At 45.4% G+C, this 27,908-nt stretch overlaps 1 protein-coding gene across 1 annotated transcript in view; it reads left to right on the forward strand.

Moving 5' to 3' along the window:
• Positions 1-27,908, forward strand: part of igdcc3 (immunoglobulin superfamily, DCC subclass, member 3) — a 131,082-nt gene that overhangs the window by 96,632 nt on the left and 6,542 nt on the right. Inside the window, exons 7-11 of the mRNA XM_078529958.1 lie at positions 11,679-11,844; positions 19,576-19,823; positions 21,890-22,054; positions 26,215-26,403; positions 26,980-27,084. Coding sequence (XP_078386084.1) covers positions 11,679-11,844; positions 19,576-19,823; positions 21,890-22,054; positions 26,215-26,403; positions 26,980-27,084 — 873 coding nt within the window. The remainder of the gene's footprint in view (positions 1-11,678; positions 11,845-19,575; positions 19,824-21,889; positions 22,055-26,214; positions 26,404-26,979; positions 27,085-27,908) is intronic.

Raw genomic sequence — 27,908 nt, forward strand, 5'->3', positions numbered from 1 at the left:
TTTCTCTCCTTTAGCATTCTTGGCCTCCCTGAGCTGTACACTATCCCTAGAGAGAACAGGCAGGGCACCAGTGTCACTGGGCAGAGTGGACTGGGTCACAAGGCCTCCAATTTTCCCTTCCTATCAGAAAATCTCAAACTGCCTCAATGCCTTTCCTGGCTGTACTAATCCCTTGTGTTCATATTGTTATGAACAGAGGCAGGTAGGCCATGAAGCCCCTTGACCAGCCAATTCGAACAAGGCTGATCTGTACACCAATTGCATTATCACCTTGCCACCATATCCCGCAATGCCCTTACCTAACAAAAATCTATCAATCTCAGTTTTAAAATTTTTCTTTGATCCCCAGCCTCAACAGCTTTTTGGGGATCGAGTTCCAGATTTTCACCACGCTTTGTGGGAAAAAGATGCTTCCTGACCTCACCCCGCTCCAGCTGAGCTCTAATTTTAAATTTACCCCCATTGTCCTGGACTTTCAGGCCAGTGGAAGTAGCTCCTCTCTGTCTGTCTGACCAAATCCTTTCCTCATCTTAGATATGCACCCATGTCTATGTTACAGGCATTTCCCCAACCTGTGTCTATACATCATTAGGGGCAGATTTACTTTATTCACTATTCACTGTGTACACGCAAATATTTACACCAAGGATGCATTTATGATTTTGCTACAGATTTTGAACACAGGAAATGCTCCTTCCATGCGCCTTCCTAACACTGCACCAGTAATATTGGCACACATTGGCACCCAACCATTGGCAAGCGCCAGCTGACCACCAGGTCATACTTGCGGGAGCTCCAGTCCTGATTAATGAAGTTGGGGCCTAATTAGCAACTTGGTGGTGAGCTGTGGGCACCAAACACTGCAGCTTCCTGACTCCAGGCAGAACTAACGTTGAGCAGTTTTAACCGGGTTGGGGGAAGGGGAGCAGCGGACTGTGTTATTCTTGTCGAACCTGGGGAAGCACTGCTGCTCTGCCCGGCTGCAGGGAAATTTTAAACACACCATTTTACAGCCTCTTCTAGTGTGTTGACTGGTAAAATTGGATGGAGTGCGGACAACGCAAGTCCACCCAGTTACCCTTATGGTTGCAGTTGGGGTCCAATGTACACCCTGCTGCCTCCCTAGGTGAGTTCTGAGGCAAAGATAAAGAGGCAGAGATAAAGAGGGAGATTAATCAAATCAGTTATGGCTAGCAGATTAGACTTCGATAGAAACAGAAAATGCTGGAAAAACTCAGCAGGTCTGGCAGCATCTATGGAGAGAGAAACAGAGTTAACGCTTGGAGCCCATATAACTCTTCTTCAGAGCTAAAGGAATTAGACTTCCCAGCATGATAGACGCATCATTACAGGTACAACGTCTCAAATCTAGCTATTCGAAAACCGGAGTTGTCTGAAAATTGGACATTTCTATAAGCTGTCATGCATCAATTTTAATTGTTTTTAAATGAGTCAGATAACGAACTGGGCCAATTTGGCTAGATAATGCACTGGGGCGCCAGACTAGTTATCAGCTTTGTGTGCTGGTCTTTTCCCATGCCCTGAGCAGCAGCTTCAATAACACACCTGTACTTTAAATCCAGCACAGCCTGTGAGTCAGCCTCATTTACTTTATTCTTTCATTTTTTTTTCTCAAACGTTATTTCTTCACCATTATGTATCCTCTTTTCAAACTTTAATAAAAAGAAACTTTTTCATTTGATTTCGTGTGTCTCCTATTAATTGAATTAAGGTTCTGTTTTTTTTTCTGTATGCTCTGAAATTCGGCACAGGCACCATGCTGAGGTTGTTGGCTTTCAGACACTGTACCTGTACTAGATTCGGTTAGTGTGTAGCATTACCTAACAGCTCTGTGTTGCTAATGGATTTCAGTGGACTGTAACCCAATGCATGTGACTCCAGATACAAGCATTAAAACAGCCCTGAGGTTCCAATGCCACAATGGTAGCAGAGTGGATCTTTGATGGGGCTACTTGTGGGGTATAAACTGCGTGTTATCAGGTAAATGGAAGGGAACTAATGGTGGCATTAAAGGCACAAAGGCTGTGGGTTTGCTAGATAGTATCAGCAGGCAGGGAAACAGAGAGTTAAAAAAAAAGCCCAAGGATTAATCTTGAAGTGATTGTATTCAGTGATGTCAGCTACAGTGCTTGCCCTGGGGAGCCTGCATTCTCAGCACTTTAATCACTCGGCATCGACTGAATGTACAATGACCCCAAAATTTACAGCTCTGCCTTTCCAGACTAATAGACCCGCGCCCCAGTGTGCTTCGCAGTGAGTTTACCATTAGTAATGAAGAGTGGATTTCTGTAAATGGCTCTCATGCTGGCCTTCACCAGGGGGGCCACCACTACCATTGATGGTGTAGACAAAAAGAATCTTTGGTGTTTTAAATACTCAATATTTCAAATTCCTTTTGAATTATCTAATTAATAGATATGTGTATTTTAATCACATGAATAATGAATGCCTATGAATAATTAAACCTTGTACATGAAGCGTGGCAGAGGCATTAATAATGCAGCCACTTTAACTCAGCTGCTGCCTTTTGCTTTTTAATCTATAATATATAAGATGTATTTAATAAAATGACGTTGCTTAAAGGGAATCAGGCACAACCCTACTTATCTGAGAATGAATGTTAAAGTGTTGCTGGGATCAAATGAAACTTCACACTGATTACACAAAGTCCATTAGCAATGCCAAGCCCATGGGATTGTTTTCAAACAGATAGTGTTTTGATTAGACACGGAGGGAGAGGCATTTCACCGCTGGCATAAAACAGGGCATCGATACAGCGGCATCTAACGGAAGGTCAGGGACTCATGTCTTTTTAGTTTCCCAGCATTCCATTGGTGGACATCCCACAGGCGATCAGACCTGGAAGCTGATCACCTTCCCAGCCTTTTGGGAATAGTGCATATTACAGGGGCGTTATGGAACAAGACAAAATGGATCATGATACTTTACACAGAATAAACTCCTTCAAGGGAGCGGATCTAAACGAGTTCGTCCTGGTGGAGTAGATTTAGATATTATTGTGAGGAAGCCGTATAGTGACCACGTGATATTGGGTGGTGGAGCACTCTGTTTTAACTGGGCAATATCAGAGCCCTCTAATGATGGTGAGGTGTGGAAGTGCTGTAATAGTGATGATGCATCAGAGCGCTGTAATGATGGCGATGTGTGGGAGTACTGTAATGTTGGTGATGTCTGGGAGTACTGTAATGTTGGTGATGTGTAGGAGTACTGTACTGATGGTGATGCCTGGGAGTACTGTAATGATGGCACAGTGCGGGAGCACTATAATGATGTGTGGGGAGGGCTGTAATGATGGTGAAGTGTGGAAGTACTATAATGATGGTGGTCTGGGAGTACTGTAATAGTGGTGATGTGTGGGAGTAGTGTAATAGTGGTGTGTGGGTGTGCTGTGATGATGGTGAAGTGTGGGAGTATTGTAATTTTTTTTCTTCATTCATGGGATGTGAGTGTCGCTGGCCAGCATTTATTGCCCATCTCTAATTGCTCTTGAGAAGGTGGTGATGAGCTGCCTCCTTGAACCACTGCAGTCCCTGTGGTGTAGATACATTCACAGTGCTGTAAGGGAGGGAGTCCCAGGATTTTGACCCAGTGACAGTGAAGGAACGACGGTATATTTCCAAGTCAGGATGTTGAGTAGCTTGGAGGGGAACATCCAGGTGGTGGTGTTCCCATGAATCTGCTGTCCTTGACTAGATGGCAGTGGTCATGGGTTTGGAAGGTGCCGTCTAATAAGCCTTTGTGAGTTCCTGAAATGCACCTTGTAGATGGTACACACTGCTACCACTGTGCATCAGTGGTGGAGGGAGTGAATGTTTGTGGATGTGATGCCAATCAAACGGGCTGCTTTGTCCTGGATGGTGTCAAGCTTCTTGAGTATTGTTGGAGCTGCACTCATCCAGGCAAGTCATGATAGTGATGTGTGGGGAGTGCTGTCATGATGGTGAAGTGTGGGGAGTGCTGTAATGATGGTGGAGTGTGGGAGTGCTGTAATGATAGTGATGTGTGGGAATGCTGTAATGGTGGTGATGTGTGGGGAGTGCTGTAATGATGGTGATGTGTGGGAATGCTGTAATGGTGGTGATGTATGGGGAGTGCTGTAATGATAGTGATGTGTGGGAATGCTGTAATGGTGGTGATGTGTGGGGAGTGCTGTAATGATAGTGATGTGTGGGAATGCTGTAATGGTGGTGATGTGTGGGGAGTGCTGTAATGATGGTGATGTGTGGGGAGTGCTGTAATGATGGTGATGTGTGGGGAGTGCTGTAATGATGGTGATGTGTGGGGAGTGCTGTAATGATGGTGATGTGTGGGGAGTGCTGTAATGATGGTGATGTGTGGGGAGTGCTGTAATGATGGTGAAGTGTGGGAGTGCTGTAATGATGGTGGAGTGTGGGAGTGCTGTAATGATGGTGAAGTGTGGGAGTGCTGTAATGATGGTGAAGTGTGGGAGTGCTGTAATGATGGTGGAGTGTGGGAGTGCTGTAATGGTGGTGATGTGTGGGAGTGCTGTAATGATGGTGATGTGTGGGGAGTGCTGTAATGATGGTGATGTGTGGGAGTGCTGTAATGATGGTGATGTGTGGGGAGTGCTGTAATGATGGTGATGTGTGGGGAGTGCTGTAATGATGGTGATGTGTGGGAGTGCTGTAATGATGGTGGAGTGTGGGAGTGCTGTAATGGTGGTGATGTGTGGGAGTGCTGTAATGATGGTGATGTGTGGGGAGTGCTGTAATGATGGTGATGTGTGGGAGTGCTGTAATGATGGTGATGTGTGGGAGTGCTGTAATGATGGTGATGTGTGGGAGTGCTGTAATGGTGGTGATGTGTGGGAGTGCTGTAATGATGGTGATGTGTGGGAGTGCTGTAATGGTGGTGATGTGTGGGAGTGCTGTAATGATGGTGATGTGTGGGAGTGCTGTAAGATAGTGATGTGTGGGAGTGCTGTAATGGTGGTGATGTGTGGGGAGTGCTGTAATGGTGGTGATGTGTGGGGAGTGCTGTAATGATGATGAAGTGTGGGGAGTGCTGTAATGGTGGTGATGTGTGGGGAGTGCTGTAATGATGGTGAAGTGTGGGGAGTGCTGTAATGATGGTGATGTGTGGGAGTGCTGTAATGGTGGTGATGTGTGGGGAGTGCTGTAATGGTGGTGATGTGTGGGAGTGCTGTAATGATAGTGATGTGTGGGAATGCTGTAATGGTGGTGATGTGTGGGGAGTGCTGTAATGATGGTGAAGTGTGGGGAGTGCTGTAATGATGGTGTTGTGTGGGAGTGCTGTAATGATGGTGATGTGTGGGAGTGCTGTAATGGTGGTGATGTGTGGGGAGTGCTGTAATGGTGGTGATGTGTGGGAATGCTGTAATGATGGTGAAGTGTGGGGAGTGCTGTAATGATAGTGATGTGTGGGAATGCTGTAATGGTGGTGATGTGTGGGAGTGCTGTAATGATGGTGATGTGTGGGGAGTGCTGTAATGATGGTGATGTGTGGGGAGTGCTGTAATGATAGTGATGTGTGGGACTGCTGTAATGATGGTGATGTGTGGGGAGTGCTGTAATGATGGTGATGTGTGGGGAGTGCTGTAATGATGGTGATGTGTGGGGAGTGCTGTAATGATGGTGATGTATGGGGAGTGCTGTAATGGTGGTGATGTGTGGGGAGTGCTGTAATGATGGTGATGTATGGGGTGTGCTGTAATGATGGTGATGTATGGAGAGTGCTGTAATGGTGGTGATGTATGGGGAGTGCTGTAATGGTGGTGATGTGTGGGAGTACTGTAATGATGGTGAAGTGTGGGGAGTGCTGTAATGATGGTGAAGTGTGGGGAGTGCTGTAATGATGGTGAAGTGTGGGGAGTGCTGTAATGATGGTGATGTGTGGGGAGTGCTGTAATGGTGGTGATGTGTGGGGAGTGCTGTAATGATAGTGATGTGTGGGAGCAATGTAAGGATGTTTCACTCTCACAAGTGTTAGAAGTTTCCTACCCGCGTGGTGAGTGCTTAGATATTGGAGTGGGCCTGCCTAATGTTGGTTGGCAGAAATTGCTACTTGGGGTCGATAAGTTCTGATTCTAAAAATAAACCTGAAAAGACATTAGACATGCCATCCTATCCTCTCTTGGGTACTTTGCGTATCTCACCCTCCCTTTATATTACCCTTCTTACCTGTGATTGCTGTATTTACAGCTGTGGTCTGATTGATGGTGTGCCAGGGAAGGAGAGGAGGGGGTAGGGGGTCTCACACAGTCTGGATGCTGCAGTTGGAAGCAAACCAACCATTTATTGCTGACAAGATAAAGCTCCAGTGGAAATCTATGGTTTCTGTAAGTAACCATGGCCACCCACATTGTCTTGTTCTCCCTGCAGCTAAATCCAAGAAAGTACATATGTTGAATCCGTGTGTGCCGGTAGGCTAGGTTTGTGATGACAACAGGCGTTTTATTAATAATTTTGATAATCAGTATGTGTCAAATACAGTGAAGTCTATGAAGAAAAGGCCATGCTGGGTCCTGATGGATGTGGATAAAACAGGAACTGAAATGGGATTTGGCAACTTGCCAGGACAGTCCAGCTTATTTGTGTAAAAATGGAAATTGCATAGAACAGAAGATGGTTGGGGGCTGTCGGCAGCACCTTGTAATGTTGCTCAAAGTGTTTCCCAATTTGGATTGCTGAAAGCTGTTTACTGATGAACTGCTCCATTGGATTACAATCGAGAGAGAGGGTAAAGAAAGGGGAAGCTGGAGGAGGACAGAGGTCGATTGTGCCTGTGCGAGGAAATGAGAGACTATAGGGGTGTCGGGGAAAGTGCAGGGCGAGAGGGAGAATGCGCTTGTACATGGAAAAGGGCAACAGTATAAAGCAAATTTATTTGAGTAGGAGAGTGCGTAAGAAAAGTGAGGGGCTGAGAGAAGGTGTGCAATTGGGGACGAATGAGAGAGAAGAGACAAATAGGACGTGCCAGGAGAAAGGTGTTGGGGGCTTACAGAAATCTAATATGCTGATGACAGAGAGGCATGATGTGTGTATTGGGAATGGGAGGAATATGAAAGAGAAAAGGAGAGAATGAGATAGTGTCAGAGAGTAGAATGTTGACCAGATATGGTGGGGATGAGCTTATACAGTAAAATTTCTGTACTTCAGCACTCTACCAACTGGAATTCTCTATTAACTGGAATTCTGGGGTTGGATCTGTTTTTTGATTGGAAATGCCAAACTCACCAGTAATAGTTATTGGTGGCCCATCACTGCTCCAGTCCAAGCCTCCCACTGCTCTGCAGCACCATGTTCCCTTGGCACCACCCACTTGATTCACACGCTCCTGCACCTCTCGCGGGACCTCAATGCCGGTGTGATCATCCTGGAACTTTCTCAATGGATGGAAGCGCAGAACTCACCTTCAAAATCTCAGTGAACCAGCATATCTGATCAACCGGCATCTCCCATCCCTGGAGAAGCCGGATAACAGAGATTTTCCTATACTGACTATCCACCTCCTTAACACACCCGAGACCCGTGGACTGAATGTGGGCTAGCCTGAGCCATGGGTTGCTCAGCAGTGCGTAAGGTTGAGGATCAAGAGTGCTGGTGTACCTAAGGATCTCTCTGTGGACACTATTGATCGAGGACTGGGAGGGATGATGAGTCCTCCTTTGATACAAACACCTGAGAGCACATTGTGGAGAGGTAAGGTTGAGGTGGCCCAAGGCTCCCCCATTGTCTACACAGATCAGAGAGAGCCTGGAATTTCCCTGGAGGACACAATCCCTGTTGTGTGTGAGGCTTGACCCACCTGATAGCCCGAGTACTGACCATACTGGAATCTCTGGGGTGAGTGCAGTTTTCGGAATTAAAGACCTGCAGCAGTTTAAAGGGATCAGAGCGCCGAACATTGTTTTACTTGTAAGTAACAGGTTTCGCTACCTGAAAATATCAGAGAGTACTGCTGTAGGGCACATAGCCTCCTGCTTTTGTGGATGCTAATGCTGAAAGTGTTACTTTATGAGGGAGACTCACCTTGGAACAGACAAAAGGAGAGGCTCCTGGAGAGCTCTAGCAGATCAGGGGAAAGGATGCGCTAAGCAATGCCAACTCCATGATTTGATACATGACCACTCACTGCTTTACCAGGTCAGGCAATGTAAGAGGAATCAGCCACACTTTGAAAGAATGCGCTGTACTAAGCATATTAGTCACTTACAATAACCTGCCCCTCTCACTGTGCTAACGTGCTCACCACCAATGTCCGGAACACAGTGCAGCACCTATCACAAGCCTAGTCTTTAGTAAACTGCCATTCCATTTCCTGGAGGTTGTTGCCCGATCAGTGGAGGTCAAGTCTGAGGCTGTCATGCCGATATTGTTCAGTGCTCTGGTCCGACTATACCTTGAATATTGAGTTCTGGTCATCAAATACACAAGGCAAGTACCCTGGTCTTGATAATGGTGTAAAGAAGAGCAATAAGTCTTATTCCTAGTATCAAAGGATGGAATAATGGGGAAATATTACAGAAACTCCAAATCATCAGTTTTAAAAGTAGGTGTATGAGAGGACACCTTATAGAAATAATCAGATATCAAGTGGAGTAGAAAGGTACAATCAGAGGTATTGTTTCAAGTTAACCTACAAATGCAGGACAAGGAAATCAAAGCAAAAGCCAACTTCAAGAATGGTGACCAGAAGCAATTCTTCACACAGGGTAATCAATACCCGGATGGCGTCAGGTAGAGTAGTGAAGGTTAGTGAATGCCTGGAGACATTCAAGAAGCAGTTGGATACGGTGACGAGGGACTGTAGATTTCAGTGCAAGAATGAACTAGATGGTGTTAATGGAGATTCCCTACTGTGATGACCCATATGCTTTGGGAAACATGTATTGTCTTTTTGTGCAATGTCCCTTTAAGACTAAAGTGGGCTGGGGAGTATTCTGAAAGAGGATAAATTGGTTTCCTGACTATGACATAATTAGGTTCTAAGAAATGCCCATGTGGATGAACAGCTCAGGAGCAAAAGGCAAATAGAATGCTAATTTCAATGGGGTTGGGTTTCACTCTGTGGTTTCTGTTTGGCAGTTTTGGAATAGATCCTGGTGTTGAAGCAGGGCTCTGAGAATAAAGCAGAGACTGTGTTAGTGTGTGTGTTATACAGTAGGAAATGACAGAACACAGGAAGGGATTGTGGATTGGACAAGAGCCATTGCTGTGATCTCAGTGTTGCTAGAGTCTACCAGACCATTTAACCAGGTTGGAGAAGGGAGCCTCTGGAGATTCTGTGTCATCAGGACTGTCATGACTTGAATGTGAGAGAGAGTTCTTAGACATCCACCTTGTCAGTGTTAAACATGTCCAGGGATTTTGGAAGGAATACGGCTGAGGGTGAATGAGACTCAAGGGCCAAAATGATTGGATGGAAAGTGAGAGATCCTAGAAAATGAAATTTTTTGTTGGAAAGACTGTGAGATTGCACATTTGTGTGGGAAATAATGTGAGTGCTTATAACTGCATGAGGCCTATTTTTGCTGTATCGACTATTTAAAGTGAAATTTACCTTTTTATTTGAAATATTTTTCCGTGTTAATTAATGTTTGAATTAGGTTGATTTCAGTTGGTTTGTTACAGTAAAAGTTCTAAAGAGTAAAATCTTGTCCAGTGTTTTTTTTTTCTGTTGGCTTTGTGGGAATTCCTTTCCTTTAAAAGCGATCGATCTCCAGGGGGATTGCAATAGTACTCAGTACAGAAAGTACTCCTAATAGCCCTTCCTTTTACTTTATTGGATAGGAAAAGGGATGTAGAATATGAGCATTAATGGAGGAAGAAACCAGGTATGTTCTGAATGTGAAAAGAGAGGGAAGACTGTTCTGAATCTTGTGTATGAAGGCTGAATGTTGGCACTGAGATTCTTTTCCTGGGTGCCAGTGGATTCCCATTACCAGATGCTGAAACAACAACTTATATTTATATAGCACCTTCAACAAAGTAAAATGCTCCAAGGCATTTCACAGGGCATAATCAGACAGAAATTTACACTGAGCCAAAGGAGGGGTATGAGAACAGATGGCTAAAAACTTGATCAATGGCACAGGCCTTATTAAGTGTTTTAAAGGGAGAAAGAGGGGTGTAGGGTGGAGAGTTATAACAAGGGAATCATGGAGCTTAGGTCTGAGGTGGCTGAAGCCACAGCTGTGATTGGTAGAAACATAGAAAATAGGGGCAGGAGTAGGTCATTCAGCCCTTCAAGCCTGCTCCGCCATTCAATATGATCATGGCTGACCCTCGATCTCAATGCCGTACTCCTGAGCTCTCCTCATACCCCTTGATGCCTTTAGAGTCCAGAAATCTATCTATTTCCTTCTTAAATATATTCAGTGACTTGGCCTCCACAGCCCTCTATAGTAGAGAATTCCATAGGTTCACCACCCTCTGAGTGAAGAAGTTTCTCCTCTTCTCAGGCCTTGTGACCCCTTGTTCTAGAACCCCCAGCCAGAGGAAATATCATATCCCTGCAGCCAGTCTGTCCACCCCTGTCAGAATTTTATACGTTTCAATGAGATCGTGGGCTAAAGGAAGTAGAGGATGCAGAAGAATCCAATATTGGAAAAAGTCACTGAGTAGCCACTGAGTGGTAGGGCTGGAGGAGGTTACAGAGATTACAGAGGCCGAGGAAGATTTCCAGTGCAAAATGAGCGCTTTAAAATCAAGATGTTAGTGGACCAGGAAGCAGTGTAAGTCAGTGAGCACAAGGATGTTGGATATACTCTGCAGAGTTTTAGAAGAGCTCTTGGAGGGTGAGAGATCATTGGAATTTTTTTAAATATTCATTCGTGGGATATGGCTGGCTAGGCCAGCATTTATTGCCCATCCCTAATTGCCCTTGAGAAGATGGTGGTGTTCTGCCTTCTTGAACTACTGAAGTCCATGTGGTGTAGGTACAGATGGGACTTCCAGGATTTTGACCCAGCGACAGTGAAGGAACAGTGATATAGTTCCACGTCAGGATGATGTATGTCTTGGAGGGGAAATTGCAGGTGGTGGCGTTCCCATGCATCTGCTGTCCTTGTCCATCTAGGGGGTAGATGTTGCAGGTTTTGAAGGTGCTGTCGAAGGAGCCTTGGTGAGTTGCTACAGTGTATCTTGTAGATGGTACGCACTGCTGACACTGTGTGTCGGTGTTGGAGGGAGTGAATGATTATGGTAGTGGAGGGGGTGTGAATCAAGTGGGCTGGATGGTGTCAAGCTTCTTGAGTGTTGTTGGAGCTGCACTGACCCAGGCAAGTGGGGAGTATTCCATCACACTCCTGACTTGTGTCTTCTGTAAATGGTGGTCAGGCATTGGCGAGTCAGGAGGTTAGTTATTCTCTGCAGAATTCCCAGTTTCTGACCTGCTACCTGGTATTTATATGGCTGGTCCAGTTCAATTTCTGGTCAATGGTAACCCCCAGGATGTTGATAGTGAGGGATTCAGTGAGGGTAATACCATTTAATGTCATGGATAGTAAAGTCTGGAGAGAACATAAGTATGGATGAGGATTCCAACAGCGAATGAGCATGACTGGAGATGGGTGATATTGTGTAGCCTTTATTTTTGGGTTTTGAGGTGTTACTTGTCAAAGCTGAGGTGTCTTTCCCTGTTTTGTGTTCCAGCTCCTGCGGAATTTGTGCAGTACCCACAGTCCATCTCGAGGCCAGTTGGAACCACTGCCATTTTCAACTGTCTGGCTCAGGGAGAGCCGATACCACATCTTACCTGGCTGAAAAACGGGGAAATCCTAGCACCCAGTGGTCACATCAAACTGAAAAACAACAACAAGTAAGTAAAAGCTTCTGAGGGAATTCATTTTCCGTGACCTGCACTGTAGAGGTGGATTTTGGGGAGGAATTTCTTGGCGTTCAGCGTTTGTGCAAATCAGGTTGGCCCAAAATTGCTCCTCTTCTCATGAATATTAATTAGGTAAGCTGCTGCCCCCTGTGGTGTCCCTACATGCACTTTGCTCATTTGTATAAACTGAATATCTGGCTGCTTCCCTCATCAGCAATAGCCCAAAGGTATGTCTCCGAGCCGGGGTGATTAGATTGGCGAGTGTTGGGACAGCAACTGGGGTGGGGCAGGGAGAGGGGGTGTGCGATTGGGACACTGTCGAGTGAGGGGAAGACAATCTATTTAAAATGTAGCTGTTGTTGGTAGCAGCTTCTTTAACCGCTGAAGGACCCTGAGGGGAACAGGTCAGGCTTCTCCCTCGGGGTGGTCCTTAAACTGGCATTAGGTCTCTCATTAACATATGCAAGGACCCTGCATATATTTAGTAGTGGCTTGGGCACTGACCTTCGCACAGCTAAATTTGGCATCGATACACCCACTTCATGCCTTAAAAAATGGGCACAACTAGGCTTGAATGTATTCCTGGAGGCTTCATCACATTCATTTGAATCACGTGTTATCAATACTGATTTCAGCAGAATGTCCGCCATGCTCATCTTTAAATTTATGAATTGCTATTGTTACTATTCAAAGGAATATGTTATCTCAGGATCGCTTCACTCCAGTGGAGACTGTTTTAAGCATACAGGCTAAAAAAAATGTTGGTGCTGATCATGTTTCTCCGGCTACTGCCCTGCCCCACCACGTTCTCCACTTTGGCCTCCCTGTCACGTCCATCCTCATGGTTCACCATATTCTCCCTCCAACTGAAAGGCAAGCAGACTCTTCATGACTCAGTTCGATGATTCCTGACTGTCAGAACAGCCTTTTATTCCCCGCCCCACCCCCTCCCCTGAACTCTTGTTTGTTAATTAGTTATAAAAATATATGTTCAAAGAAAATGGGGGATAAAGAAACAGCTCTATTAATTAAAAATCGTGTGTATTTTTTTTCTGGGTTGCTCGCAGCAGTGTCTAAATTCATCTTCAATTCCTGAAGACTCCAGGGCAATCCAGAGGGTTGACAACTCCAATCACAACACATATATCAATTTTTATCTCTTTCGCCTTAAACAGGAGAATGCTGAACCCCGCTGACCTGTTTTAGCCTGTAAGGATAGACGTCTCCCCTAAATGACTGGGTGGTGTTGGTTTTACAACACTATCCTTCCACTTGTGGGACCCGAGTTCAAATGGAGAAACAGCCTGTGTAAATAAAAGAGCATCAAGAAACAAAGCAGCCCCTCAGGCAGTGTCCTTTGGGGACTTTATTTTTAAACACTAATCTTAACCAAAAAATCTTAGTGCCTTGTTAAAGTTTTAGGTGGCCAACCATAGCAGCCCCGCTACCATTTAGGTGGCCAATCATTTGAAACCTGGGGAAGAATTTTCACAGGATGGCCCCAGTCTCCCAACGTAACTTCAGTAGAAGGTCAGTTAAAAAAACCTGGAAGAACAGAGGCAATTAGCTATTTTTAACTATTTTCACTGTTTCTCCAGGAGTTTTGCCAATCTAACACTGCAAAGCTTCTGAGAAAACTGTAGACGAATTCCTTGCAGTTATCAATACTGGTTTCAGCAGAATGTGCACCCTGCTTGTTTTTAAATTTATGAATTGCTATTGTTATTACTCAAAGGAAATATGTTATCTCAGGATCACTTCATTCCAGTGGAGACTGTTAAAAGCATACAGGCTAAAAAAGATGTTGGTGCTGGTCATGTTTCTCTGGCTCCTGACAGTAACTCAAGGTCAAGATGTCAAATCGAAAGAACAGGGTGAACAAGATGGCAGCTGAATGAATGGGTAGCAGGAACGTGACTGCCACTTGCTGGAATACTTTGATTAGTTCTGTCATCGAGACCTCCTTTGTTCTGGTGAATCAGGGTGATTCCTGGGCAAGATGGAGTTGGCAGCTTTGTTGGTTTTTAATTTGTGTAGTTTCCCGAACAACCTCTGCTCCCAATAGCTGCAGGAGGCCAAGAGGTTCAGCAGTCTCTAGGGTGAAGAGACATTTTATATTTTCCCGCAGGTTCACAGTCCCTTCAATTTCTGTCACATGTGCAAGAGTTTTCTAGGCTACGCAACTAACACAATTTAACTTGGAAAAGATATCTTGCCACCAATAACAGAGATCCGACTCTTTTAAAACTCATTTTACGGGATGTGGGCATTGCTGGCTAGGCCCATCCCTAGTTGCCCTTGAGAAGGTGGTAGGTGAGCTGCCTTCTTGGACTGCTACAGTCCCTGTGGTGTGGGTACACTCACAGTGCGTTTAGTTCCAGGATTTTGGTCCAGCAACAGTGAAGGAATGGCGATATATTTCCAAGTCAGGACGGTGAGTCCTTTGGAAGGGAACTTCCAGGTGGTGGTGTTACCATGTGCCTGCTGCCCTTTTCCTTCTAGACGGTAGTGGTCATGGGTTGGAAGGTGCTGGCGTAAAAATAAGACCATAAGACAAAGGAGCAGAAGTAGGCCATTCAGCCCATCGAGTCTGCTCTGCCATTCAATGAGATCACTGTTGATTTGATAATCCTCAACTCCACTTTCCTGCCTTTTCCCCATAACGCTTGATTCCCTTACTGATTAAAAATCTATCTCAGCCTTGAGTATACTTTACGACCCAACCTCCACAGCCCTCTGCAGTAAAGAATTCCACAGATTCACTACCCCCTGAGAGAAGAAATTCCTCCTCATCTCTGTTTTAAATGGGCACCCCCTTACTCTGAGATTATGCCCTCTGGTCTAAGACTCTCCCACAAGGGGAAACAACCTCTCAGCGTCTACCCTGTCAAGCCCCCTAAGAATATTATGGGAAGCATTTTGCCCGTGTTGGGGGGGAAGTTCAGGAGCGGGCGTGTGCGGGCGCACTTCCAATTGGCGCCCCTGATTGGGGGTGTGCCGCCATTTTACGTGGCCGGGCCAATTAAGGCCCGCCCAGCGTGATGTCCACTAGGAAGTGCTATGCGCTCCCTGTGCGGGTGGGGGAGATTCCCTTAGCTGGGCGTGCACTATTTCACGCGTGCGCACGAAAGAGCGCACTCATCTCCTTGAGTGCTGCCTCAGGGAGATCGGCGCCAAATTCAAAAATGGTCAATGCACAAGAATAAAATTTCCCTGACATGTCCCCTCACTGCCTTTTTTACATGCCCTCATTACCTCATGATTTATTCTCTGTCCTATAGTTATAGCTACTGTTAGGGGGCCTATAGACTACTCCCACCAGTCTCTTCTTCCCCTTGTTATTTCTTACCTCCACCCATATGGATTCTACATCTTCCGATCCAAGATCCTTTCTTGCTATCGTACTTATTCCATCTCGTGCTAACAAAGCTACCCCACCACCCTTTCCTTCCTGTCTGTCCTTTTGAAAAGTCACATACCCCTGAACATTTAGTTCCCAGCTTTGATCTCCTTGTAACCATGTCTCCATAATGGCTATAAGATCATGCCCATTAACCTCTACTTATGCCATTAATTCATTTATTTTGTTCCAAATACTATGTGCATTTAAGTAAAGAGCCACTAATTTTGTCTTTTTAGCACTTTTTCCCCTTTTGACCCTATTTTCTGCTTTTTAAAAATGTTTGTACACTCTGTGCCTTCCTGTCACTCTGGGTATCATTACCTAAGTAGCTGCCCAGCAAGGCTGCCATATCCTTTTGCTTTGTAAGCCTTTATATCCCCTTTCCAGAACCCTACCCCCCCACTCCACCCCCCCACTATTTAGTTTAAAGCCCTCTCTACAGCCCTCGTTATTCGGTTCACCAGGACACTGGTCCCAGCACGGTTCAAGCGAAGTCTGTCCCACCGGAACAGCTCCCTCCTACCCCAGTAGTGGCGCCAGTGCCCCATGAACTGAAACCCATTCCTCCCATAAAAGCCTCTGGGGTTTCTTCTGACGGATCTTGGAAGGTGGATGGGTGGAGGGGGATGGAGAGACTTTTCCCAATCAACTCCAAGATCTCAGGCTTGACTGTTTCTCTGAATCTGTTGCCTGAAGTGGTCGTCAGTTCAGTGCTAATGCCGTGAAGTAGGTCATCACTCTAGCCGTACCTGATGAGGAAACAACCCGGTGGGATTGGAGGGCCAGCCTTCCCAACACAAGCTTAAGCCCTCTAGTTTCAATTTCCTTAAAAGTTCCCAAATGTTGTTTTGTTCTCCAGTCCCAGAGGAATGCCTCGTGTCAGATCCCCTTGCTTCCAGTGTCTCAGACCCTCCAGGTTATGGGTCTCTAAGACTGGTCATTGGTTTGGCCCTGTGACCTTGGGAAAGTCAGTCAAGCTGATTGCTTGTGTGCAGGACAGCAGCCTTTGAATCCTCTTCTCTCAATAGACTGGAGCTTTTTATATCTCTCTCTCTCTCTCTCTCTCTCACTTTGGTGTGAATGTCTGTTGGCACTAGCCCTACATTGGCTTTCCCTGGGCAGCTGTCAGTGTATTGTATTGGACACGAGAGCTTCACAGGCATGTGATGTAAATTGCAGGAAGTAGTCAGACTCCCTCTATCCTTGCTACATTTCCCAGTGATGTGTAAATGGCACTGAGCCTTAATGAGAATTTAAAGGGAAGCAATCCTAAATGTAGTGGCTATATCATTCTGATTGCAAAGGCTGCTAAATGCGAAGGCTGTCGGGAGTTTGCTCTCAATATCTAGCACTGAATTGATTAACTTAAAATTAGGCACAATGGCCTAGAAATTTGATGGCACTACACCAATTTTCAGGCACAGCATGCACGGCCGAGTGTCCGGTTTGATGGGCAAGTACGCACATGCTCATTGGTGTTGGAAGTGCACCACCCACCGTATCGGCAAAGGCAGAAAATGAGGCCTCCAGGGCCCCGTGCCTGAAATATTTAGGAGGCCTAAAGCCTTGTTGAGGCTCCCTTTCCGAAACTGAGCTGCCCTGAACGCAGCCGCCATTAAGGAAACACACAAACCCGCAACCTGATACCCCACTATCGGCTTCGGTGTGCCGTGACCCCACGGTGACCCCTCCTCCCCGTCATAAAGTCTGATAAAAGGGAAGAAATTCTTTTCACGTTTTTGACCTACATCACAGGATGGTTCAAGAGATACGTTTCACCCATCGATAGGCCTCCCTAGTAAAGGGAGGAAACGGCTGGCTTCAGAAGGAAAGTAGTGAGCTTATCCACTGATACAATATTGAAGCCAGGAGCAGTGAGGGAAGACACTGACAATGGGCGTTAAAGAAGTCTCTTTGATCTGTTGTCTCACTGGAGTTTATTAATCCCATCAGGACGCAGCACATTCAATGGGAAACTCCAGGAGCTCCAGGAAAACTCTGTATACAAGCAGACCTTTCTATTTCAAAGTGAAATGTCTTTCATTTGAATGTGGAAACCCTGATTGAAGTGTGCGGCGATGAACACGTGTCCACTACCCAGACAATGAAATGTTCACGTCTATTAAGTTGTGTTGGGAGAGGGGCCTGCGCCTACCTTTCATCCTATAGGCTATTACGGAAGCTTCTCAATCGTAAACTAAAATGTTCTGACAAGAGTTCTCATTAATATTCCTGGAGTTGCTTTACATTCTTTGTCTTGTGTGTGTTACTTGGATTTAAAATTAGCTTTATGTGTTACGCAATCAATCTTCGATTTTCTTTAATAAAGAACTGGAGATTTCGGTTGAATTTAGGGTGCAGTCATGTCAGTGATTGTTAAATATCTGGGAAGCTGTTTCTTTTCCGCTGTTGTTTGCCTTTGAATGTGGCATCTTTCACTTCTAATCTCTTAACGTAAAGCAAAATCATTATACATGTCAGATAAAAGGACCTTGAAGATCTCTGGAGACACCTGGGATTCACACGAGGGCTCTCCTGCTCCATTGATGTTAGTCCAGTGGAAGATTAGCAGAATCCCTGGAGTAACAATGTAAACAGAAACTTGTCTTACCCAGCCACGGAGGGGGGGATTCAGACCAGCGTTGGCAATTCCTGATCCAAATTCCCACTCTTACCTGAGCTAACAGGTGGAGGTACCAAGTGGATCTCACATATTAGGCTGTTTTTAAGTGCCCCTGCTGGGTGTGTTTTGGGTGGGGGGGGGGGGGGTGGGCACGTAAAATAGGGCACCAAAATCGGCAGCTCACCCACCATCTTCAAATAAGTAATCATGGTTCAATTAGGCTTATCAAGCTAATTGACCCTGATAATGTAATAAAATGTTTGGCATGGGCAGCTGGGCAGGAACAGGCAGCCCGATATTAAAAAAAAAAGCCCTTCAAAGTGGGGGAAAGAAGACTGGGTTTGATCATCGGGGGCTGTCCTTTGCCGGTTATGGGGCAGCGCCCCCCCCACCCCCCAACTAAGATTCCACCTCCCACTTCCTTCCTCTCACCTGAAGCCTTAAATCCATCCCCCTCCCCCCATCCTGCCCCCCCCTCCCTGACCTACACAAACCCTCCCGCTCCAAGACCCGAACTTACCAGCTCCGGGTGCAAGTGAAGTGGGAGAACCAAATGACATGCTGCCCACGTCCAGTCTGCAGATGTGCCAAATGGCCTCTCACTGTTCCATCAATCCTTGCAGGAATCTTTGGGGAGAGTTCCTCTGGGACAATGGAAATGGCACTCACCATTTACTGACCATTGTGGAATCTCACAAGCTCCTGAAATGGAGGCTCCAACTTGCAACAGATACTGAAGTATTTTCAGCATATTCTCACGGCACTTTAGCACTTGTGAAATATGTCAGCTTGGCCAAGAAACAGGCCATGCCCTCAGCAATTCTTTCAAACTGTCACCTTGCAGCCGGTTAAAAATGATTTGTGTTGTTTTACCTTGATTGGAATTTGAAGAAGTCTCGATGAAGAATGCATTTATTCAATCTTCAGCAACTTCCTGTTTGAATCCCTCCAGTTTTCTGCCCCTCCCACAGCCTGAACCAAAACCATGAATGACATCCTCTACGGCTAACCTCGAACCCTTCTCTTGCTCCTGCAACTACCTCTCTGCAGTTAGTTTTAGCTGTTTAACAATTTCATCCTCTCCTAATGCCTCTCCTCCATTGTCCATCTTTGTGGGTTTACCTTTGTTTGATTCCACTTTCCGTAAACATCTCTGGCAATGGCTTGTCTTCCCACCAACACTATCCCCTTCTTGTCATTGACATGCAGCCACCTTGACAACGTCGTCCGGAAACGTGGGGTCGACGTTGACATACTAGCTTTACCTCTCTCTGGTGACCATTGTGCTAGCTAATCTCAATTGGAATGATAGTAGGGGCTTGACAGTTAACTTTATCAGCCCTGGTATAAGGAAGGGACAATTGATGAGGATTTCCACCACCAATTACTGTTTAATGTCCTTTCGAGAAGATTTGCATGTGTGAATGCTGGCTGAGCATAGATTGCCCTCCCATTGGTTGAATAGCCTCCAACATTCACTCTCAAGGCTCACACATGAATAATAGTCCTTAGATTAGATATGCAAGATTGATTGGTGGGATTGAAACTGTACACAAGGAGTCAACATCTTCAAGAGCAGGAGGACAAAATAAAAAGAGATAATTGGAAAGGGAAAAAGATCAAGAAAAGTCAATGCTACTGAAACATTTTTGCCTTGCAGGATGTATGATGTATTTTATTTTCTCTCTTTTCCTAGTACTCTTACAATAAATGGGATCTCTCCAGAGGATGAAGCAATCTACCAGTGCATTGCTGAAAATGATGCTGGATCGACCCAAGCCAGCGCACGCTTAACAGTGCTGTGGGCAGAGGGGCTTCCTGGGCCTCCTCGAGAAGTAAAAGCTGCAGCTCTGTCTGCAACGGCCATTCATGTGTCATGGAGCGAGCCCTCAGAGAATACACGAGACATTATCGGTTACGTGCTGCACATCAGGAAAACTGCAGGTGGGTGAATGAGTCCCTTCTTTCACATGACCAGTTCGTTTTGGTCACTCAGTTTATACAACAGTGCCATTGAGAAACATAACTGACGCAACATGGATCAGTTACTTTCAGAAAAACCTTTAGCATACAATAGTTGTGAGACAGTTAGTTGATCATTTGTTGATTGTTCCACAATAGACTAATAGCCAGCTCTACTAATTCTTCCAGAGAGATGGATAAAAATATTTTAAATTTATTCTTTCATGGGATATTGGCGTCACTGGCTGGACCAGCATTTGTTGCCCGTCCCTAATTACCCTTGAGATGGTGGTGGAGAACTGTTGCAGTCCATGTGGTGTAGGTACACCCCTGTTGCTGTTAGGGAGGGGGTTCCAGGATTTTGACGCAACGACAGTGAAGGAACGGCAATATATTTCCAAGTCAGGGTGGTGTGCGGCTTGGAGGTGAACTTCCAGGTGGTGGTGTTCCCATCCAATACCTGTATATATGTTATCCATAGTGAACAAGTCACACAACCACTCGGAATCAAATTCTATCTTTAGCAAAAAGGTCATGTCCTTTGGTATATTTGAAGTCACTCTCTCTGTGTGACAAAAATTATTTGTTTTTGTAACTGGACAGTCCTCTGACCATCAGGATAAGATTTGTCCTGCCATAAGTTGTCTTTGGAGTGGACTCTTTCACCAGAAAATTGGTGACTGGGAACTATCCCAACCAACAGAGCTCTCCCATTGTAAAATTATAATCTTCTGTGATCACATTATAGGGCCGCCAGACATTTACAGGTGAGGAAGGACATTCAGCTGCCTTGGTTCATTCATCCAGGAAGATTCCAGTGTCCCACACCATGGGGCTATTTCTGGTTTCTGCACCATTTGTGGAATATGTACCTTGCTTAATTTTTTCTTCCTTTGTGAAGTAGCTGTTAGCATTAAATTTAATCTGCTGTTACTCTGCACACTTGTGTGCTTTACCACCCATTCTGTCATTTCGAGCACTGACTCTTCCAATTCCATTCTCCCCCCTAGTCTGGTATCATCAGCATTAGGGAAATGGTGGCATAGCGGTCATGTCACTGAACGAGCAACCCAGGGGCTCAAATCCCACCACGACAGCTGGTGGAATTAAAATCAATTTATTAAAATCTGGAATTGAAAACTAGCCTCAGTAATGGTGACCATGAAACTATCATCGATTGTCGTAAAAACCCATCTGGTTCACCAATGCCCTGTAGGGAAGGAAACCTGCTATCATTACCTGGTCTGGACTACATGTGGCTCCAGAGCCACAGTAGTGTGGTTGACTCTTAACCCCCCTCTGAAATGGGCTAGCAAGTTCAAGGGCAATTAGGGATCGACAACAAATGCTGGCTGTGCCAGTCGGTGATACCCATATCCCATGAAAGAAAAAAACATTGCCCACTTTGCACTGAGTTTCTGAACCTAAGTCATTTATGTAAATAAGGAAACAGTAGCGATCTTAACATTGAATCCCAGGTTACTCCACTCAGAATTTCCTCCCACTCTGGCGAAACTCTCCTATTAAGTAATTTTTTTCTTCTAGGTTTTGCCTCCATTCTTATTGAGACCCAGGGTTTACTGGTAATTGCATGGGTCTTCGTCAAATGACTATTTGAAGTCCAGGATACCATGTCCTAAGGCTTTCTACAGTAGTAGTTTCCTCAAACAAGTTGAGAAAGTTGTCAGGCAGGATACTCACTTCTGAATCTGTGCTATTGCTGCTTTTCGAGGTTATTATAGTGCATTTTGATTGGGTGCTAACACCCATGAGATGCCCCAGACCCTCCTTACCAATAGACTGCAGGTTTTGTGATTGTGACGTTAAGCCTGAACCTTATTTCGAAGACTTTAATAGATGACAGGTGGACCCTGTTCTATGACAAGTGTTTCCAGCAGGGGATGCAGCTACTAACTTGGCTGTGACTCTCATTAACCTAGGTTAAAGAGATCCCCATTCAGGTTGGATAACTCTGATTGATTACTGGTGTAGAGTAGGCATGAGTTTCTCCAGGCTGTGCTTCCTGACCATTCTGTTGATTTTTGTAGATCCAATGGAGATGGAATACCAGGAGGCTGTTAGTAAAACCACCCTCCAGCAAGTGGTGACTGACCTGCAGCCATCCACTGGCTACACTTTCTATATAAAGGCTTACACATCACGAGGAGCTAGCAAACCATCTGAGCCAGCTGTCAGCAGCACACTGGGCGAAGGCAAGTAACATGGACTCCACAAGGACCGAAAGTGTGATTATTTCTGAGACACAAATTGTGGATGACTGAATATTTTGCTAATCTTTTGGCAAAGAAATATTTCATTAATTTATTTAATTTGATTTAGGATTGTGAGAGTGGTTCGAGAAGGAACCTTAGTGACATTATTTTCACTTTTTAAATTAATTTCTGTTAATTGAGGTAATAGGGACTAAAATATTTCCCGTCTTCAGGTATCTAGTGTCCTGCCAGGCATATTGCCCGTGAAAACTGGAGCGGTTTTTAAACCAAGAATAAGCTTGGAATTTATGGAAAATTGTTGAGATGGAGAAGAAGTTTTTGGCATGGAACAGAAATGTGATAAACTGTCAAAGTGACATTAGAAAGTATCTCAGAACATGCTGGAAGGCAAACCGATGGGGCAGACTAACTGCCTTATGCACAAGAACATGGATATTTAATCATTACTGCTTTCTTCCAAAATTGGTCTTTTTCTCTTGAACAACAAAAAAAATTAGTATCTATGCACTTGAGAATTTATACATCATCTTACCCATAATTACTCTTGCACTGGATTTAGGCACTGGATTGTAGTTATCTCAGTGATGTGGGAATGCCCTACATAGGGGGAGCCAATGGCAAAGTGGTATTGTCACTGGACTAGTAAACCAATGCTCTGGGGATCTGGGTTTAAATCCCACCATGGCAGATGGTGGCATTTGAATTCAATAAAAATCTGGAATTAAAAGTCTAGTGATGACCATGAAACCCTTGTCAATTGTTGTAAAAACCCATCTGGTTCACTAATGTCCTTTAGGGAAGGAAATCTGCTGAACTTACCTGGTCTGGCCTACATGTTGACTCTGAAATGGCCTACCAAGCCACTCAGTTGTATCAAACCGCTACAAAGTCTCAAAAGAGGAATGAAACCAGATGGACCACCCTGCACAACCTAGGCACCAGAAACGACAATGGCAAACTCAGCCCTGTCAACCCTGCAAAGTCCTCCTTACTAACATCTGGGGACTAGTGCCAAAATTGAGAGAGCTGTGTCCCAGACAATGTCCCAGGCACCACCATCACCATCCCTGGGTATGTCCTGACAGACCCAGCAGAGGTGCCAGCGCAGTGGTATACATAACATAAGAACCAAGAGCAGGAGTAGGCAATTCAGTCCCTCGAGCCTGCCCCGCCATTCAATACGATCATGGCTGATCTCATTTTGGCCTCAACTCCCAATTTCGCCCCCCCAACTCTCCCCATAACCTTTCAACCCGTTACTAATTAAAAATATAAGAACAGTCCTTTAGACTTTATAGTCCTTTACAGTCGGAAGGGAGTTCCCCGGGAGTCCACAACATCGACTCCGGACCCCTTTTAGTCTCATGGCATCAGGTCAAACATGGGCAAGGAAACCCTCTGCTAATTACCACATACCGCCCTCCCTCAGTTGATGAATCAATGTTCCTCCATGTTGAACACCACTTGGAGGAAGCACAGGGTGGCATGGGCACATAATGTACTGTGGGTGTACCCTGGGACTCCAATGTCTATCACCAAGAGTGGCTTGGTAGCACCACTACTGACCGTGCTGACCGAGTCCTAAAGGACATAGCTGCTAGGCTGGGTTTGTGGCAGGTGGTGAGGGAACCAACAAGAGGGAAAAACATATTTGACCTCATCCTCACCAACCTGTCTGCCGCAGATGCATCTGTCTATGACAGTATCGGTAGGACTGACCACGGCACAGTCATTGTGAAGACAAAGTCCTGCCTTCACATTGAGGTTATGCTCCATCGTGTTGCTACCACCGTGCTAAATGGGATAGATTTTGAACAGATCTAGCAAACTCAAGTTTGGGCATCCATGAGACGCTGTGGGCCATCAGCAACAACAGAATTTTATTTGGAACACAATCATGGACTCATGGCCCGGCATATTCCCCACTCTACCATTACCATCAAGCCAGGGGATCAACCCTGGTTCAATGAAGAGTGCAGGAGGACATGCCAGGAGCAGCACCAGGCAAACCTAAAAATGAGGTGTCAACCTGGTGAAGCTATTAGACAGGACTACTTGCATGCCAAACAGCATAACCAGCAGGTGATAGACAGAGCTAAGTGATCCCACAACCAATGGATCAGATCTAAGCTCTGAAGTCCTACCACATCCAGTTGTGAATGGCGGTGGACAATTAAACAACTCACTGGAGGAGGAGGCTCCACAAATATCCCCATCCTTAATGATGGAGGAGCCCAGAACATCAGTGCAAAAGATAAGGCTGAAGCATTTGCTACAATCTTCAGCCAGAAGTGCTGAGTGGATGATCCATCTCCTCCTTCTCTGGAGGTCTCCAGTCTCACAGATGCCAGTCTTCAGCCAATTTGATTCACTCCACATGATATCAAGAAACAGCTGAAGGCACTGGATACTGCAAAGGTTGTGAGCACTGACAACATTCTGGCAATAGTACTGAAGGCTTGTGCTCCAGGACTTGTTGTGTCCCTAGCCAAGCTGTTCCTGTACAGCTACCACACTGGCATCTACCCAGCTATGTGGAAAATTGCTCAGGTATGTCCTGTACACAAAAAGTAGAACAAATTCAACCCAGCCAATTACTGCCCCATCAGTCTACTCTTGATCATCAGTAAAGTAATGGGAGGGGTCATGAACAGTGTGATCAAGTGGCACTTGCTTAGCAATGGGCTGCTCACTGACGCCCAGTTTGGGTTCCGCCAGGGCCACTCAGCTCCTGACCTCATTACAGCCTTGGTTCAAACATGGACAAAAGAGCTGAATTCCTGAGGTGAGGTGAGAGTAACTGCCCTTGACAACAAGGCCGCATTTGACCGAGTGTGGCATCAAGGAGCCCTAGCAAAACTGGAGTCAATGGGAATCAGGGGGAAAACTCTCCACTGGTTAGAGTCATACCTAGTACAAAGGAAGATGGTTGTGGTTGTTGGGGTCAGTCACCTCAGTGCCAGCACATCACTGCAGGAGTTCCTCAGGGTAGTGCCCTCAGCCCAACCATCTTCAACTGCTTCATCGATGACCTTCCTTCCATCATAAGGTCAGAGGTGGGGATGTTCGCTGATGATTGCACAATGTTCAGCACCATTCACGGCTCCTCAGACACTGAAGCAGTCCAAGTACAAGTGCAGCAAGACCTGGACTATATCCAGGCTTGTGCTGACAAGTGGCAAGTAACATTCACGCCACACAAGTGCCAGGCAATGACCACCTCCAACTAGAGAGAATCTTACCATCATCCCTTGACGTTCAATGGCATTACCATCACTGAACCCCCACTATCAACATCCTGGGGGGTTACCATTGGCCAGAAACTGAACTGGACCAGCCATATAAATACTGATGTTGCAAGAGCAGGTCAGAGGCTAGGAATCCTGTGACGTATAACTCACCTCCTGACTCCCCAAAGCCTGTCCACCATCTACAAGCTCAAGTCAGGAGTGTGATGGAATACTCCCCACTTGCCTGGATGAGTGCTGCTCCCACAACACTCAAAAAGCTTGACACCATCAGGACAAAGCAGCCCACTTATTGGCACCCCATCCACAAACATTTACTCCCTCCACCACCGATGCACAGTAGCAGCAGTGTGTACCATCTACAAGATGCACTGCAGGAAAGCATCAAGGCTCCTTAGACAGCACCTTCCAAACCCACGACCACTACCATCTAAGAAGGACAATGGCAGCAGATAGATAAGGGCAGCACCACCGCCTGGAAGTTCCCCTCCAAGTCACTCACCATCCTGACTTGAAAATATTTCAACGTTCCTTCACTGTCGCTGGGTCAAAATCCTGGAACTCCCTCCCTAACAGCACTGTGGGGGTACCTACACCACATGGACTGCAGCGGTTCAAGAAGGCAGCTCACCACCACCTTCTCAAGGGAAACTAGAGATGGGCAATAAATGCTGGCCCAGCCAGCGAAGCCCACATCCTGTGAATGAATAGAAAATATATACAGATGTTGACACTCATATTCCTGGTTGCTGTACACTAGCAGACATCAGTGGCGTAATTTCTACTTGGAGTGACATCAATAGATGATGAGCTGTATGGCAGCAGGCAGGACCTACTTTTCCCATTTATTAAGTGCTCTTGCCATTGTATCCTGTCTTTTCTGTGTTTCAGTTCCAGCTGTACCAGTCCTTTTCATTAAAGTCTTGAACAGTACCACAATCCAGGCTGCTTGGGAATCCACCATTAAGCTCGGGCAGCATGAAGGGTTCAAGTTGTATTATCGTAGGATTCACGGGGCGCACTTCACTGGGCCTGTTCTCCTTCCAAGCAACGTGACATCGTACAACATAACTCAGCTGGGTAAGAGGACGGTCTCAATAATCACAAGAGGTAAAACCTACAAAGGGCGGGTGTGGGTTCTTCTGATCTCTCATTGCTTCAGTGAAAGATCAGCAGAACAAAGACCGACTCTCGGGATTTTGCTGACTCTATACTTGTAGGAACAGAATGAAGCTTAACTCTGGGGATGTTCCCAACTGAACACTTAAGAATAACTTGATTGATTTTGTGCTCCTAATGTGAAGACAGGCTCAAAGGGAGCACGGATTGGAGAATTGGCATTACAGTGTTATTGGCATACCTCCCAATCCATGCTTTCTTTTCAATATGGCTTTCACGGCTTGGGATATGTGCTTAGTCAATGTATCTAATAGACAGAATCAGAACTGGTCCAAGGGTGCAGAGATTACTGTGACTATGCATAAATAGAGACATTATGAGTTGGCTTTAGTGGTAACTATTACTCTATCCCTTTTATTTTATGCATATGCACACACAAATGTGAACCGAGCCTCACAAACATGGATTATCATGCCCGTCTGATTTGCTGTCTCTTGTGAGAGTATAATTGTAAAACTGATTTGTCTTTTGTCCAAGATCCAACGATTGCCTATGAAGTGAAGCTCCTAGCGTTCAATCGTCATGGAGACGGAAATTCCACGGTCCGCTTTGTGGCTCTGCGAGATGCTACTGAAAGATCTAGTGAGTAAAAGAGGCAGAAAGTAGGGATAAATGGATCTTTTTCTGGTTGGCAAGTTGTAGCTAGTGGAGTGCCGCAGGGATCAGTGCTGGGGCCTCAACTACTTATGACCTATGTCAATGATTTGAATGTATGGTAGCTAAATTTGCCGATGACACCAAGATAGGTAGGAAAGTAAGTTGTCACAAGAAGGTAGAGAGTCTACAAAGAGAATTAGATAGGTTAGGTGAGTGGGCAAAAATTTGGCATATGCAGTATAACATGGGAAAATGTGAACTTGTCCACTTTGGCAGGAAGAATAGAAAAGCAGTATACTATTTAAATAGTGAGAGATTGCAGAACTCGGAGGTGCAGAGGGATCTGGGTGTCCTGCTACATGAATCACAATAATTTAGTATGCAGTACAGCAAGTGATTAGGAAGGCAAATGGAATGTTGGTGTTTATTGCAAGGAGAATGGAATATAAAAGTAGGGAAATTTTACTGCATCTGTACAGGACTTGGTGAGACCACATCTGGAATAATGTATACAGTTTTAGTTTCCTTATTTGAAAAAGGATAGAATTACGTTAGAAGCAGTTCAGAGAAGGTTCATTTGACTCATTCCTGGGATGAAGGGCTTATCTTTTGAAGAAAGGTTGAACAGCTTAAGCCTAAACATTGTAATTTAGAAGAATGAGAGGTGAGTTTATTGAAACATATAAGATCCTAAGGGGACTGAAAAGGTAGATACCAGGAGGATGTTTCCTCTTGTGGGGGAGACTAGAATTAGGGGGCAAAGTTTAAGAAAATAAGGTTTCCTTTTAAGATGGAGGTGAGGAGAATTT

The sequence above is a fragment of the Cetorhinus maximus genome, chromosome 26 (assembly GCF_964194155.1).
Source record: "Cetorhinus maximus chromosome 26, sCetMax3.hap1.1, whole genome shotgun sequence".
NCBI lineage: Eukaryota > Metazoa > Chordata > Chondrichthyes > Lamniformes > Cetorhinidae > Cetorhinus > Cetorhinus maximus.